The following is a 16,480-nucleotide window of genomic DNA, read 5'->3' as shown; positions in this document are numbered from 1 at the left end:
TTACCTGCCATTTGCTGTCTGTGGATTTCTCAGAATTATCTTCTACCACTGGTGTGTGAATAACAATTGTTTAACCATCTAAAGCCCTGAATTTCTGTGATATTTTTCTACTCTATTTGGTTCCTATATATAATCTGGATAGTAGTTTGATAGTATAATTTCTTATTTATAGTATTTGACCATAGAATCCTGTAACATCCAACACATACTGCTAATTTTGATATTCCAGCTTCTGTAGACTTTGATATTCATTAATATCCATATGCTATGTAGATAAATGCTCTGTTATACTATATAAGTATATGACATATGATATACTATATAAATAAAGGATATATAACTACACTATATGGATATGTGGTGTATGATAGACTGTGTGGATAAATGGTATATGATATGCTATATGGGTATATGGTATAAGATAAACTATATGGTATATGACATACTATATGGATATATGCTATATGAGCTGCACCCCTAATGTAAATACAGTTTTACAGTGTCTGACTTGGCAACAAAACTACCCATGGCATTACTATTATCACCTGTTGTTTGTCAGAAACAGCAGTGCAAAAACTCATGGTCCTCCCTTGTCCAAATGGAATAAGAGACCTAAACCATGAATCACGTAGGACCCATGCTGGTGGGAGCCCTACCATCTTGTGTCAGTACCACATAAGTCCCACATGCTCTTAACTGCTATGGCTGAGGTAGAAAAAATGGACAACCATAATCCATGCATATTTTTCTTGCCTTCCTTCAAAATGGCACAAGTCATATCTGGTCAGATCTCATTGACTGGAATATGGCTGATCTCAACTGCAAGGAAGCCAACCAGCCCAGCTGGTAGAAGGGATGCTGGTGTCTTATGAACATGCCATCCATCCGTCACACTAGGGGACAAGTCATCATCGTGGCAACACTCCAGGAGAGGCCATGGTGTCTCCCAGTGCACTGACAGTGAAGCTAGACACTCCATAGAGTTGTCGTATTCTGAACATAGATCCGGGAAAATGTGCTGATGTCATTTCATCTCAACCCTTTCTCCTCCTCATATTCTGGTCACACATGCCTTCTTTATGAGCCAAGTTCATGCTTTTAATCTTATTTTTTTGAAACCTAGAAAACATATTATCAGTACCTATTTTTCAGTAGTAAAAAACTCAGTTGTTTACTTTAAAAGCTTTCTACAATTATTACTGTGTGTATGTGGAGGTCAGAGGGCTACCTGTGGGGTTCAGCTCCCCGCCCCCCCAGCTCTTTCCTTCCACTTTGTGAGTTTCAGGGATTGAATGCTGCCTTAACCACAAGCACCTTCACTCACTTGGGCCATCTCACCTGTCCCAGCTAGCTACCTTTTTTAATTTCACAAACTCTACATTATTTTAATAGCAGTTATTACTACAGAGGATAGCAAAAAAATATTATCTGTGTTATCATGTTAAAACTGTGTATTAATGACATGTTGATGGACCTTAAAAGTAATTTTAGTAATGAAGATATTGTGTGACTACCAGGTACAGTAAAGAAGCTGTTGTTTTTTACTTTGGTAAATTTTATTTTTCCCTTTATTCCTATCCCCTTGATCATAGTAAAATGTAAAGAAAATAAATGTCTAAATAAAGGTTTAGTGGTGAACTTCCAGTTCTTAACCAGGCTCTGGAGTATCCCCTGGTGAACTTGTCCTTATAAAAAAAAAATGGAGAAATCATGAGTTAAGTCAAATGCATGGTGGGATAAAAACTCTCCCATCCTTTAGCATAGAACTGTTTCTTACAGTCCTAGATAGCTCAGAACAATTACCTTAGGTTGTTTATTCACATTCAGTACAGTGCTATTTAGTTATTTTCAAATAGTTATTCTGAATCTGTTAAAACAGGAAAAAGAAAGTGTCTTTTGTGATAATGCTGCAGTATGAGGATCAGCGTTTAAGCTGTTGATGGCAGTCAGGGCCACCGCCATACATTGTATGAGAGTGTGTAGTGCAGAGAGAGACAATGCTGGGTGATGCTGGGAACATCAGCTTACTGGACACTTAAGAAGCTGGGTTGCACATGGCTTCCGGAGCAGAGGGCTTTTCAGTCGACTGAAGTGGGAGCTGAAGAACCTGCTGGATCTAGATTGACTGCATGTGTATGCTGTTGAAGTATGATTAGAGATTTCTCTTGCCATAAAAAAGGAGCAAATACCCCATTGAGGCACCAGTGACACCCAGGAGTTACAGACTCTGCATGTGACTGGAGACTGGAATATGAGTTGTCTTGAATTAGCCTGAGTTTCATGCTATGCAACTTGATGAGTTCATTTTAAAGGGGGTGGTATAAGAGTGTTACATGAGAAGTAGGAATATGAAAAGCTGGTGGGTAGGGAGGAGGGCCTTTGTTGGAGTAAAACTCAGGCTTATTTATTGAGCTCTTTCTGTAGACTCTGAACTATAATGATTGTGTTATATACTGTGTTAATTGTTTAATACTGTATGTGTTAGATACCAGTGTTCACATCTTGTTGATGAAGGAACTAGAGCTTAAAAGTCTTTGTGAAGTTGTCAGACAGCTGGGACTACGTAGTACATCTTAGACATAAATTACCTGACTTTACTCCCTTCCAGTTACCTGTGCCTTCATCCCAGTGTTTGTCACTGTCAGTGAAACCTTGGTTGTCAACAACGTGCCTGGACCTACATGCTCAGGACCCTGCCATTTCTCCCACCTCCACACATAACTCCCTGCCTTTTCCTATCCTCTGGCTAGTTTTCTCTCAAGACTTCCCTCTACTGCACACCAGGTTGAAGACTGTTAGACAAGCTGGCATATTCAGATAAATCTCCAATTTTGTTTGTGGGGCAAAAAAGCATAAATGAGTTGAAAGAAGAGACTCACAGCACTGCTGTTCAGCCTTGATTTTGTCGCAGTGCTCAGCCAGTTGTGTGCTCTGGGACAGTGTCAGACCTAGGATGCAGAGAGGAGGCCAGAAGCAAGTTGTGTGCTCTGGGACAGTGTCAGACCTAGGATGCAGAGAGGAGGCCAGAAGCAAGTTGTGTGCTCTGGGACAGTGTCAGACCTAGGATGCAGAGAGGAGGCCAGAAGCAAGTTGTGTGGTCTGTGTCAGGACACACTCTCTGGATGGCATGTGGTGTGGATTCCAGGTTTCCGTTTTGTATTTTCTCTGAGACAGAGTCTCAGTGTGGAGGCCAGGTGAGTCGAGTTTTCAGTTCCCATGCTTCAGCCTCTTGATTGGGCTCTGTTCATGCACTGGATTCAAGTTTCATTCCTCTCTACTTTCCCCGACTTTGCATGCTCAGGGTAGAGGAGGGGAAGGTCTGCTGAGCAAACATATATGACATACTTGTAGTTTCTTGTATTACTTATAGTTTTGGTTTTGAGCCTCGCCTTTAATGGCTGAGCCATCTCTCCAGCCCAGTGTCTTGTGTTTCTAAACCACAGAGAGGAGCGCCATACTGACTGAGAGGAAGGGCTAATGCCGCAGTTAATCCTGTCTAGTTAGGGCAGTGGTTCTCAGCCTTCCTCTGCTGCAGCCCTTTAATACAGTTCATGCTGTGTGACCCCAGCCATACAGTTATTTTGTTGCTACTACATAACTGCAATTTTGCTACTGTTATGAACTGTAATATAAATTACAGTATAAATTTTGGACATAGAAGTTTGCCAGGGGTCATAACCCACAGGTTGAGAACCACTTGAGTTGGAAGCGTGTGGATCTCATGCCATCAGCTTAGCAGAACCCAGGGGGTAGAATTTAGACAATGTCAGCTGTCAACATTCAAACTAATCCTCTGAAATAGCCTGGAGTTTGGGTAGGGGAACATTGACTTTGTAGTGTAATCACTGGTGCCTGCGTTTTACTTTACTTCCATCTTTCAGAAATGGATCACTGACTAATTTTAAGAAGTAATCTGTAAATTTAAGATGTTGTCAAATACAAAACACTAAATCCTTTTGAGGATCTAGAAAAATTGGGCTCGGGTGGTCAACAGGAGACAGTGTCGGAACTTGTCTGCAGGCACCTAGAGGTGCTCAGAGGAACTCCTCCTCCATCCCAGAAGGGGAAGCTTGGCTTTCTTTTATATTCTTGAAATGAGATGAATGCGATAGGAAACTATAAGCCCTGTATGCTTAATGTGCAAGCTGCCTGCCGCATGTGGGGAACGAGGGAATGAGCACAACACTGTTAGACAGCCAGGAAAGCAGGCAGGAAAGCTACTCAGAACCTGCACACTTTGTCACTAGTACCTTGTCATAGTAGTAGATATAGTATTAGGTGTAATATGTATTTGTACTATATATATAAATGGCCAGACATATTTTTCTGCAGATATTTTATAGACATGTTTATATGCACAGAAAATGTAGAATATATGGAAAAATTGGTTTTGTGTATAGATATAATTTAAGTTTTACTATAATTATGGTACAGATGATTTTCTGTCCTGATTCCTAAAATTTAATGTTTTGTGGAAGCACTGTAAAATTGCTCTCCTGGTTTCAGAGCTCTAGTTTTGATAACTGTACAGTATGCTGACCACTAATGCATTCTAACCTAGGTACTGTTATTCTTGTCAACTAGATTGCTTTTGAATTTTCCCTTTGGTAGTCTTATTCTAGTTAAAATCTTCATGACTCTGTGTCTGTGTCTCTCCCTCCGTCTTTCAACCCATCTCAGTTACTTTAGGAGTTTTTTTTTTTTTTTTTGAGACAAGATTTTAGTACTTAGCCCGTGATGACTTCAAACTTAAAATACTTCTGCCTCCACCTAGAAAGAGCTGGGTTGCTGACATGCACCAGCTCACCCAGCAGACCATGGGTCTTAATTTTTTTACTTGACAGTGAGTAAATGCTCAGAGCTGGAAATTCTAACTATAAATGGCTCTGTGTCTTTGCCCTTCGGCCAAGAGTCAATGTGATGTCTAGTTTCATCCTTTCCATTCTTAACCTTCTCTGACTGTTGCCATTGTTTACACTGTCTTTACAACTGAGGAGAAGAAATAGTATGTCACCATTTTTGTTTCCTCCACAGGAGGAAAGAAAACCCAAGCCAAAACAAATCAGTGGAAGTGCTGACCACTGGTTAATTTATGTTAAAATTTAGCTTTTCTTCTATCCCTCAATACCTACTGAATGTGCCAAATATAATACTGGCTTTTATTCCTGACTTTTATTATTGCATTTTTGAAGCTGTCTGTAGAAGCACGTGAAGAGATGACCAGAAAGGCCATTAAGACAGTCAGGCATTTCATAGAGAAACCAAGGAAAAGAAATTCAGAAGACGACCCCCAGGAAAGTCGCGAATCTCAGGTCACCTATGCAGATGCCTTGGCTCACCTGGAGACATCACTTGCCCACCTGGAAACCCTCAACCACAGCTTCATCCTCGGTCTGAAGAACAGTGAGCAGGTATGAAATACAAACCTGGGGATGACTGGGGTGGCGCCATGTCTGTTCTGTTTACCTCAAAGCCACATTTGTAGCTCTGTTAGCTCCTAGCTCCTGGAAGAGACACGTGAAATAATCATTTTATAAGTGGAAAGACCTTATTTCTGCCATGGTTTTAAAGGTTTCAGTCTGTGGGCCTCTTTGCTGAAAGGCCTGTGGTAGCTCTGATGGAGCAAAACCACTCCGGTCATCATTAAGAAGGGGGACAGAGACAAAAGACAGGAGTCCCACTGTGCTCTTCAGCCCTACTGCCCTCTCGCTGGATCATGTCTCCTAAAAGGTCTCACCGCCTTATCCTTCAATAGAGTCCTCTGTGGGATGTGAAGACCCAGCCGGAACAATGTGCTGTTAGGACTGTAGAATGAAAAGTGGTCCTTGAGTCTTCACTTTATATTCCTATCACGTATATGTCCTTGTGCCTGGAGGTTGGCCCATCCTAGTCAGCCTTTCACTTTGTCCACAAGGACTCTTCTGTCTTCCTTGAGAAGATTACACTTAAGTGTAGCCACTGCAATATATCATAATAAACACTGGTATTCTATAATATCATTGAAATTTTGCTAATGTTCAGATTTCATGTGGGGGTTTTAAAAAACGAAGTATTGTTCAGGGTTATTTGTTGCAGAATATTATTTTAAGGTGTGTTGCTTTTGTTTATGCTGCATTTGTTTAACTCTGTGAAGCTGTGATTCTTTGCCTGTTTAAAGCACCTGATGGTCTAATAAAGTGCTGAATGGCCAATAGCAAGGCAGGAGAGAGGATAGGCAAGGATGGCAGGCAGAGAGAATAAATAGAAGGAGAAATCTGGCAGAGCAAAAAGAGCAGGTAGAAGAAGAAGAGGAGGACTTGAGCGCGGCCGGCGTGGAGCGAGAGTGGAAGTGACACACAGGTGAGAAGAGGAAAGGCTCGGAGGAGAGAGGCAGTCGGGATCATTTAAATGAAGGCTGGCAAGAAACAAGCCAAGCTAAGGCCAGGTGGTCATAAGTAATAATAAGCCTCCGTGTGTGTTTGCTTAGGAATTGGGTGTTGGGCCCCCAAAAGAGCAAACACAGCCAACAGTTATCAGGGAAACTACACAGACTGGAAAGCGGTGCTGTTGTCTAGTGGCCGTGTGCAATTATATGTGACCACGGCAACGTGCTGGAAACCACAGCTGGGGCTGCCTTCCTCAGTTATTTCTTGTAATGTTGGTTTTTACAGATACGTTTAAAGAGCAACAATACAGCATGGAGTGGAAAATGACTTCTAAGTCCTAATCTCAGCTCCTTTCTTGAGTAGCCATGTGTCTTTAGGCATGCTGTTTAGTGCCTTGGATCTTTGGTTACTTTTTGGATAAGACAGAACTAATAAAACGTACTTGTACGACTATTTTTGGAAATATTTAATTAAATACCATCTATATAACACTTGGGATTATATAGTTGTTGTCCAAAACACCTGTAATGCTTCAGAGTTCAGTAAAAACCAGTGCGGTCCAGCTTCCCTACTGTCTGCGCCTGACACTGCAAATGGCCTGATTTTTCTGTCGTCCTTTGCTGGTGGCCTTGTCAGAGGAGCAGCAGGTGGCACTAGAATTCAGGAGTTTGGCCCACCGGGATGCAAAGTATTGATGGGTAGATCTTGGATAGGCAAGGCCCTGAGGGCTTTGGCTTCAGAACGTCTCTTGCTACTGCTGTGCCATTACGTTTGCCACTGCCATTTTCCTCTGGTATCTGGCATGGTGTGACTGAGTCGGGGGTAAGGAAGGTCGATCCCCACTGTCTTTAATGAAGTGTGACTATCTCAAAGAAATATCCTGTTGCACGGGGCATTTTTACCAGTGGATTATTATGAAGATAATTTCCTCTTAAGCTGTACTGTTTAACTGAAGTAATGGTTTTATATAGTGTTGGTTTAAATAGAATTTTGATGATTAAGAGTTTTTCTAACAAACATAGTAAGGGATTGTGATGAAGGTTAGTTTAGTGGGATAATTAATATAGGTAGGGTATAGTGTTGCCTCCACCCTGATAAAACAGGAGTTGAAGAAGATAGAAAATGGGAACAAGGAATTGTCATGCAGCTAGGACTTATGAGTTTCTTTTGAGAGCCATATACACTGTGGTTTAGGTTACTGATTAGGGACAATCAAGTCCTAGGAGTTAGTTCAAGTTCTTCTGATATCGGGAGATGAGTTCATGGGTTTCAGTGTGCATCAAGCTAAAACAAGCTTTAAATAATGGACTTGGAAAACAAAGAATTGGATGGTTAGTTAAGATAATTGGACTGGCCGGGGGCAATAGAAGGGAGTCATCAGGAAGCAGTGGATAAGGAAGTGATTAGGAAGTAATGAAAAGGGAGGCCTCAGGAAGTAGTGGAAGAAAGTCTTCAGAAAAGAGAAGAAGGAAAAAAACCAAGGTAGAAGAACAGAACAGATAACAAACAGAGTAGAACAAGCAACCGAAAGAATAATAAAACAGAAGAGAAGCTTTTATCCCTCAGAAAAGAAATCTGTGTATTTTTTTTCTTGCTGACTCAAAATCTGGTTTCCAGTCTCTCCAAACTGTGGAAGGCTGTACCTTGGTAGAATTCACAACACCCTCTGTTCACAAGACCATTCTGTCCCTTGGTGTGCTATTGATCATAGGAATATATTTTGTTTGTGGACCTTCAAAATATACTTTGTGTATGTAACACATTTAACTTTTTAAAATTTCAGTGCTGATTGCTTTTTTCCCCCTCAGGAAATACTACAGAAATACAGTTACCGCTACGATCTATCCCGCTCAGAAAAAGGGAAACTTCATGAGCAAGCTGTAGCTATGTGTTTAGATGGCCAGCCTCTAAGGATGATTCAGCAGCTGCTAGAAGTGGCCATTGGTCCTATCAACATCTCACCCAAGGATGTAGTGCATAGTGCAATCACAAAAATAATTTCTGCATTGAGGTAAGCTATAAAATAACAATTACAGAAGACCTCAGGTTGTATTTCACCAATAGTAATACCTACCCCATAATCATTATGGTGCTAAACCCTCCTCATGCATTTCGAAGTATATCATATTTTCAAATGTTTTACAAACCTGAGTGATTACTTCTAGTGTATTCAAACTCTTAATGGAGAACCATGAATATGTCCTCCCTGGTTTTATATATATATATATATATATATATATATATATATATATATATATATATATAACATGCTATGAAGTCAATTCCTGGTTGGACTCCTTCACTGCTACACATTATCGAGAGGCAAGAGAAAGGCCAAATGTCATGTAAAGTGGGTAGCCAAGAGCCAGATTGCCCCATCACTTCAATGTGGCTACTCATCTCCTTCGTTTTCTAATTCCCCTTCTTGGAGACAGTGAGAAATGGTGTCCAAGTGGTTCTTTTGATGAACTCAAGTCACAACTGATCCAGGTAAGAAGTTAGACACTGGCTGTGTTGGGGCATCGTTTGCCTGCCGTGAGTGGTGTAAGCTTGGCAGTGGAGAAGTTCTTGCTTCCTGTTCCCACACAGGCCCTTTAGTGCACAGCAAACAAGAAGACTGGGAAGGAGAAAAGTGAAGCTAAAGGGAATAATGAGGCACCATGCGCTTTTTGTGAATAATGTAATTAGGCTAAGAGATTTAGTTGTATTTAATTTATTCTCCTTTTAAGCATTCTTTGTAATTCTGTATTGCTCTTGAGGAACTTTTTGATTAAATGCATGTCAGTTTTCTGAAGCTAAACTGAAATCAAATGAGCCTTTATCAGTTTAATTACCCCAGCCTCATCCAGTTTTCACATTAGTGCTCTGAGCTACCTAGTAATTTTATGCAGAGGAGACAGAATGCGGCAGCACTTCACTTTAGAAATAACAAATTCCACATTAATAACGCTTTGTTCTATTAGTCTGTTGTGATTTCTCTGCTGTTACTTAGAGGAACCACTCATTGCCAAATGATAACAGATATTTATTTGCCATGTTTTGTACCTTTTAGTTTATAATTATAGTTTCTTAACCAGATAAAGCTTATAAAATAAACATTTAGAAAAATGATCGCCTTTATGGCGTTTCTGCTCCTAGAGACTTGGTTTGAATCTCGTCTGTTTGATCAGATTGCTTCTAATGGCAGTGCACTGAAGACATTTGACCAATGTGAGTTTAAAACTTTCAGTGTTGGAGGGCTCAGGATCATGGAGAGATCAAATTCTGCACTCTCAGGGCCAAGGACACTGTTGGGGGAGGCCCCTGCATGTACCTCAATTAAGTTTAGTGGGCGTAAGCACAAAATGACAAAGACCTGGAAATAACTGAAGTCCAGCAGGTGGTTTAAATCCAAAAGTATTCTGGAAATACATATAAAATTTCTTTTTCCTCCTTTGTACTTCGAGAATTTGTGAGAGTTCTAGTCAGTGTGTAAATACTGTTCCGTTTTATTTTCTTTAACTTTCTTTTTATTTATTCTTTGTGTCTTTAACAGTATGCCTCCCAATCCTACCCATCACCCCCAAAATAAAAGAAAATAAAATTTAAGAGAGAGAAAAAAAAAGAGAATCTCATCATAGAAACCCATCTGTAATCTGTTGGAACATGGGGTGGGAGTAGAGATGTGGGGGAAGGGGTCAGTCCTGTGGACCCAGGGCTTGAAGTCCAGGAAGAGTCCAAGTGAAGACCTGTTGTTGATGGTGTAGCAGAGACCAGGGAAGTCAAACCAAAACAATGATTTTTTGCAAAGAATGCCTGCATGTAAAAATGTGTGGATAAAGGGGTCTACTGCATAAATATTGTTTTGTAAAAGCCCCAAGCTGGTGGATTTAAAATATTAATATATTTAATGTTTAAAATGCTTTAATGTTCAGTTGCTTTTGAATGACAAAGCAGGGTAAATTGTTCTGGTAGAAATGTGTTCATGGATTAAATCTTAAGGGCCTTAAGGGAAGCCAACTTTTCCATCCTCGACACTTCCCTCGAGCACAGAGCGGTGAGAGAGCACCACACCACACCATAATCCACCTGGGTTTACCTGAGTGTGCCAATAGAAAGTGTAATTTTGAGGATTCGATTGATTGACCCTTTCTGACTCAAGTATTCTCTTTCTCATCACAGTGGCAGTAGTGCTGAACTCTTTGGGCCACGTGACCCCCTCCAGGTTCTGGAAGGTGTTGTTGGGGCAGTCCATACCAGTGTGGACAACGGGTAAGATCAGGACTGCTTGTCCACCTCCCCTGAACAGCTTTTCTCATGCTTTAGTTACTTTACTATTGCTGTGAAGAGACACCATGACCATGACAACTTTTAAAGTGAGCATTTTACTGCATACAGTTTCAGAGGGTTAGTTCATAACCATCATGGCTGGGAGCATGGCAGCAGGCAGGTGAACAGGCGGGTGCTGAAGCAGCTGCTAGGAGTTAGAGGGTGAGAGGGGGAGCTAGAATGGGCATGGCTTGTGACATAGGTCATCAGGAAGGCCACACTTCCTAGTCCTTCTCAAAACAGTTCCACCAACTAGGGACCAGTAATTCAAATATATGAGCCAATGGAGGGCATTTTCATTTGAACCACTACATTTTACTCCCTGACTCCCATAGGCTTGTAGCCATATCATATTGCAAAAATGTGTTTAGTCCAACTTTAAAAGTATCCATTGCTTTCCACAGTTTGAACACATTTCAATGTCAAAATTCTCTTCTGAGACTCAAGGCAATCTGTTACCTACAACCTCCTGTAAATTCACAAAGCAGATTCCCTGCTTGCAGCATGCAATGTCATAAGAATGTTCATTAATTACCATTTCAAAATTGAGGAAAGGGCTCAGAGTGTGGAAATATTGGAATGTTCATGGTCTGGTTTGTCTGCTGTGCATATACAGCTGAACTTTTAACCTGCTTTCTCCCTTCTATTTATAATAACTACCTTTTCCATATTTTAGGAGTAGTCATGTCCTTTTATTTTATTTTTTTTTTCTTTTTTCATTCATGGACCAAAGTAATAACAAAACCCAGCAGGGTAAGCTCCAAACTCCATGTCCCATGTCAAAGGGATTAGATGGCTCTTTAGATCTTCCCTTCATTCCAGGATTGTTGACTGTAACACATTTGTCTCTCTTGGGCTGGATCCAATCCTTGTATGTAGCTCTCACTGACAGATCTCTCATGGCTCTGACATCTACAACATCTTGAAGATGTTGAAAATCTAGGCTTCACCTTCACATCCTCACAAAATAGCATCTTTGGGCATCCATGTAGGGACTCCCCTGGCACATACCTGGACTCAGTGGCCTTCCTTAACTGTGATAGAAGATTCCAGAACCCCTCTACTCCTGTATCTTTCAGGACTTTAAAGGCAGAAGCAGGGCACTGATGCTTGGGGTGGAACCTGATCCCTCCTTGAATTACATTTGCATAAGTTTTGATTTGTTGATATAATTCTTGTTGAATAAGCTTGCCCTTGCTTGAGGAGAGGATTCCTTAGGCATTTTGCTTTTACAATGTGGGTGTTTGACCGGATAGAGTCTTGCCCTGAAGGTGCCTTTTATTCCACTAAACTTTCGGCTTTTCATTATATTTCTTGTCTCTTTGAAAATAAGACTTGGTTCCAACATTACATTTCTTGGTTCCCTTTTCCTTCTTGATATTTCTTTTGCCCTACTCATTCTCTTTCATTATAGATCTACATAAGGGTGATCATGAACAGCTACATGATACATTCGATAAATCTTTTCTGCCAATATTAGTCCAAAAACTTCAGTTTTAGTCTCAGAAATATTATTAGGACAAGACCAAAAATCAGCTGCATTCTTGGTCAAAATATTACTGTTTCTTATATTGTTCCCCTCCAAAATGTCTTGAACTGGGTGTCACTACTTACATTGTTCTTTGCACTTCTGTCTTTCAAGTTCCTACTAGGGTGGTCCATTAAGCTCTACTTAAAGTACTCAATCACTTTTCTAGTTCAAAGTCCCAGTGTCTTGCATTTGGCTCCAAAACAACAGCATGGTCAGGCCTATTAAAGTAATATTCTAGTCCCTGGTACCAATTTCTGTCTTAGTTACTCTTCTATAACTGTGAAGAGACACCATGACAAAATCAACTTATAAAAGAAAGCATGTACTTGGGGGCTTGATTACAGTTTCAGAGGTTGAGTCCATGACCATTGTGGTAGGGAGTAGTGAAGGAGGCAGTCAGGCCTGGTATTAAAGCTGTAACTTTGAACTTATCTACAATCAGGAGGTAAAACAGGAGTGAGGTGGTCCTCAGAGCCCACCCCCAGTGTCACACCTTCTCCAGTAAAGCCACCCCTCCTAATGCTTCCCAAACAGCTCTACCAATTTGAGACCAACTATTCAAACATGAGCCTGGGAGGAAATACTCATTCAAACCACAACAACCACTTAACAAGTGTGCAAATACTTGGAGATTCCAGTAGTCTTTGTTCAGTAGTGTAGATGGAGACTGCTTGTTCATTTCCTGACCAACTTGACACAAATAATCACACAGAAACTGTATTAGTTAATACTGCTTGGACAATAGCTTAGGCTTCTTATTAACTAACTCTTACATTTTAAATTAATTCATTCCTATTATTTTATATTTTACCAGTAAGATTCCTGGGCAACTGTCTCCTTCAGCAGCTACATGGTATCTCCTTGACTCATCCTTCTTTTCTCTTCTATTTCTGCTTCGAATTCCCCCCTTGTTCTGTTCTCCTGTCATAGGCCCAAGCAGCTTTTTTATTCATTAGCCAATAAAAACAACACTTATGCAGAAGGACTTCCCACACCACAGTAGTCTTTGTTCCAGCTGATACCCACATCTATCCTGCCTGGTCTCTCCTCAGCTAGCAGGTTTTCTATTGAAAATAATAGCAAAGAGGGGTTTAGGAAGCTTCCTCACTGAGTAATAAAATGCCTTTCTGTCTAATTATTAATTAAGTACACATATGTTTCACATAGTTTCAATAAAGATAAATGGGCACTTATGTGTTCTACTCTGTTGGCTTATAACCCTTCTCACTTATCTTTGTGAATTTAATTCTTAGGATGGTTAGTCTAGCTACATATGTTATTGCTGCATTCAGGAATTGATATAAAAGTTCACCACTTGCCAGGGGCAATAGAACCAAGCTCTGCTTGACTCTAAAGTTCAGGGTTAGTATGTAAATGCTGTGACAGTATGCCTTTATGAGCTTGATTTTTCCCCAGGCTTGATAGGATATAAGATAAGCTGTGTCAATGAATATGAGAAAGTATTGCAAGCAGGACCCTCTGTTTTCTCTGCCCCTTACCTTGTATAGTTTTCTAAACCTCCTTTGCTTGTGGATTTTCAAGTAAAGATACGTGAAAATAGCTGTAGTGATGCCCAATTCAGATCTCTTATTTGAGGAGGTATATGTTTATTCTCTACTGTGTCTCCTGCACTACTAAGTCATACAAAGTTATAGATGGTATAGGAGTAACTTCTAAGCCCAGGGATCTATCAGTTTTGCAGAGAAGACAAGCTTACACATAACCCTGGTAACTACTGTAGACTGGGAAGTACCATGCTGGACACAGAATGGAGGACAAGAGAGGGCAGAATTGGAAATGCAGTGGGTAACAGGGGCCCAGTCTCTGAATGGAGTCTGTTGGGAGGAGAGGGTGATGGTATTCTACCTGAGACTCTGCCTGGACATGGCAGATGCATCAGGTGGGAAAGCAGGTACACTGAGTCACCTTCTCGGCATTGCACACACTGCTGCCGTTTTAGTGCCAGCCAGCACCCAGGGAAGGAACCCTTGTCAGCAGCCAGCTTATCTCAAGTGGGGTTGGCTCTGGGTTCTGGGCTGTCAAGATGACGTGTAGACCAAGACTGCATTTTGTTTCCCATCTGTCCCGACCTGAATAATCACACAGAATCTTTATTAATTACAACACTACTTGGCCGATGGCTCAGGCATATTTCTAGCTAGCTCTTACATCTTAAGTTAACTTGTTTCTATTATTCTATGTATCACCACGAAGTTGTGGTCTACTGGTAAGGTTTCGACACCTTTCTCCTTCGTCAGCTACATGATGTCTGCCCAACTCTGCCTTCTTTCTCCCCTGTCTCTACTTGGATTTCCTGCCTTGCTATATTCTGCCCTGTCATAGATCAAAACAGTGTCTTTATTAACCAATGGTAATAAAAAATATTCACAGCATACAGAGGGGAATCCCACATCATCAAGGCTCTCTCTGCTACTGTGTAAGGCCTCTGCAAGTAAATTCTAAAATCTTGTCTACCTGATGTCATCTCGCAGTTAAAGACAATGTTTTTCCCCATGAACTTCTAGCTAGATACACTGAAGAATGTACCTGGGGACTTCGGAATACAGGCTATTTATTTTTTAAAGCTCCAAAAAGACTTTAGGGAGTAGAGAAGCAGAACAAGATCATCCTTTGCATTCCAGAGACAGACTAACAAAAGATTTTTTGGGAAAAGCTTCAGTGGATTTGTCTGTCTTTAAAAAAAAGAAAGAGAAGAAAAATAATATTGTAACTTCTATTTCTAGCAAGTATTCTTGAATTTCAGGTACTATTTGCTTGGTTTTCCATTCCCCAGCTACCTGTCCAAGTTCCTGCTCATCCATGTCATCAATCAGCACACACATTTACATGTGTATGCTCTTTATGATGTATGTAAACTATCTCAATGTTTTTTCCACAGAGAATGAAGAGAAGATTAAGAATTAGAGTATGTGTGAAGTAACTACCAAGTGTTTGGTTGTGTGGCTGTTATTTTTCAGGCGTTCTGTTTTCTTGAGATAGGTTTATATGTGTCTCAGGCTGGCCACAACCTCACTATTCCCCAGGGATGACCTTTAACTTCTGTTCTTTCTGCCTGTACTTCCCAAGTGCAAGGATTATAGGTATGTTCCACCATGCCTGTGTGGCTGTGTAACACAAGTGATAAAAACCCAGAGACAGATATTGGGGTTCAATACAAAGATCAGAAAAGCAAAGCAGCCAACCACTAGAGAGATTTTACCTCTATCAAGGCTCAGACAAACAAAGGGCAATCATGCCTCTACAAATCCTCAGTTTTGTAGTTGAGACCTGTCTCCTCCCGTTTTATGTTCCTCTCTAGTGCTAGGATTAAAGGCATGTTTCACCACCACCCAACCATGGCTAACTAGTGTGGCTGCTGGGATTAAATGTGTGTGCCATGACTGCCTGGCTTGTATGGCTGACTAGTGTGGCTGTTTCGCATTTTGGTCTTCCGGCAAGCTCTATTTATTTATTTATTTATTTATTTATTTATTTTCCCCCTGGGAGTTCTTCATCTCCTTTTTTTAATTAATTAATTAATTTATTAAAGATTTCTGTCTCTTCCCCGCCACCGCCTCCCATTTCCTTCCCCCTCCCCATGGGAGCCTAGGCAGTTTGGAAGCTTTATTTATTAAAATACAAATGACATATCACTATATGACTATCTTCAATACATAGTCCATTCTATACCAGCATAAATTCTTGCTTATCCTAGAACAAGTGTCAGTTGCTTTCTGACTACAACATGCCTTTTCTGGGCAACTCTCTCTCCTGTGCTGGTTTTAAATCCTATGAACACACAGCACTTAGGCAATACTAACAGAACCTTAACCATCTCACCAGACATGGCTATCTATACTAGCATGACAAAATTTTTGATAGAATCAACTGAAAGGAGAAAGGGTTACTTTATCTCATGGTTTGAGAAGCAGTCTTAGCACAGAAGAGAACACATAGGTGAGAGCAGCTTGGAACTGAGGCGCCCAAATGTGAGCCTGCTTGCTCACATCTGGGCAGATCAAAAAGCAGAGATCAGGTAGGAAGCAGAACCAGATTATACATCAAGGCCAGTCCCTAGTCACCTTTCTCCACTGGGACTCTGCCCCCTAAATGTTCTCCAACCTTCCAAACTGGTGCCACTAGCTGGAGGCTAATGTTCAAAAGCGTGACCCTGGGGGACAATGCACAGCATTGTGTTCATTCCTCCTCTGTACATCAGGGTTTACTCTCCCAAGGGTTTTAAATCATGCTCTAGACTTTTGCTAACATCTGAAGG

At 40.8% G+C, this 16,480-nt stretch overlaps 1 protein-coding gene across 1 annotated transcript in view; it reads left to right on the top strand.

Moving 5' to 3' along the window:
- The window catches only part of Nbas (NBAS subunit of NRZ tethering complex), a 312,059-nt gene that overhangs the window by 253,977 nt on the left and 41,602 nt on the right, over positions 1-16,480 (top strand). The window contains exons 45-47 of the mRNA XM_041639422.1: positions 5,193-5,411; positions 8,174-8,376; positions 10,527-10,616. Coding sequence (XP_041495356.1) covers positions 5,193-5,411; positions 8,174-8,376; positions 10,527-10,616 — 512 coding nt within the window. The remainder of the gene's footprint in view (positions 1-5,192; positions 5,412-8,173; positions 8,377-10,526; positions 10,617-16,480) is intronic.

The sequence above is a fragment of the Microtus oregoni genome, unplaced genomic scaffold, assembly GCF_018167655.1.
Source record: "Microtus oregoni isolate MIOR12 unplaced genomic scaffold, Mior012 000058F_ref0000040, whole genome shotgun sequence".
Lineage (NCBI taxonomy): Eukaryota > Metazoa > Chordata > Mammalia > Rodentia > Cricetidae > Microtus > Microtus oregoni.
This window is presented reverse-complemented; position numbering and strand designations above follow the sequence as displayed.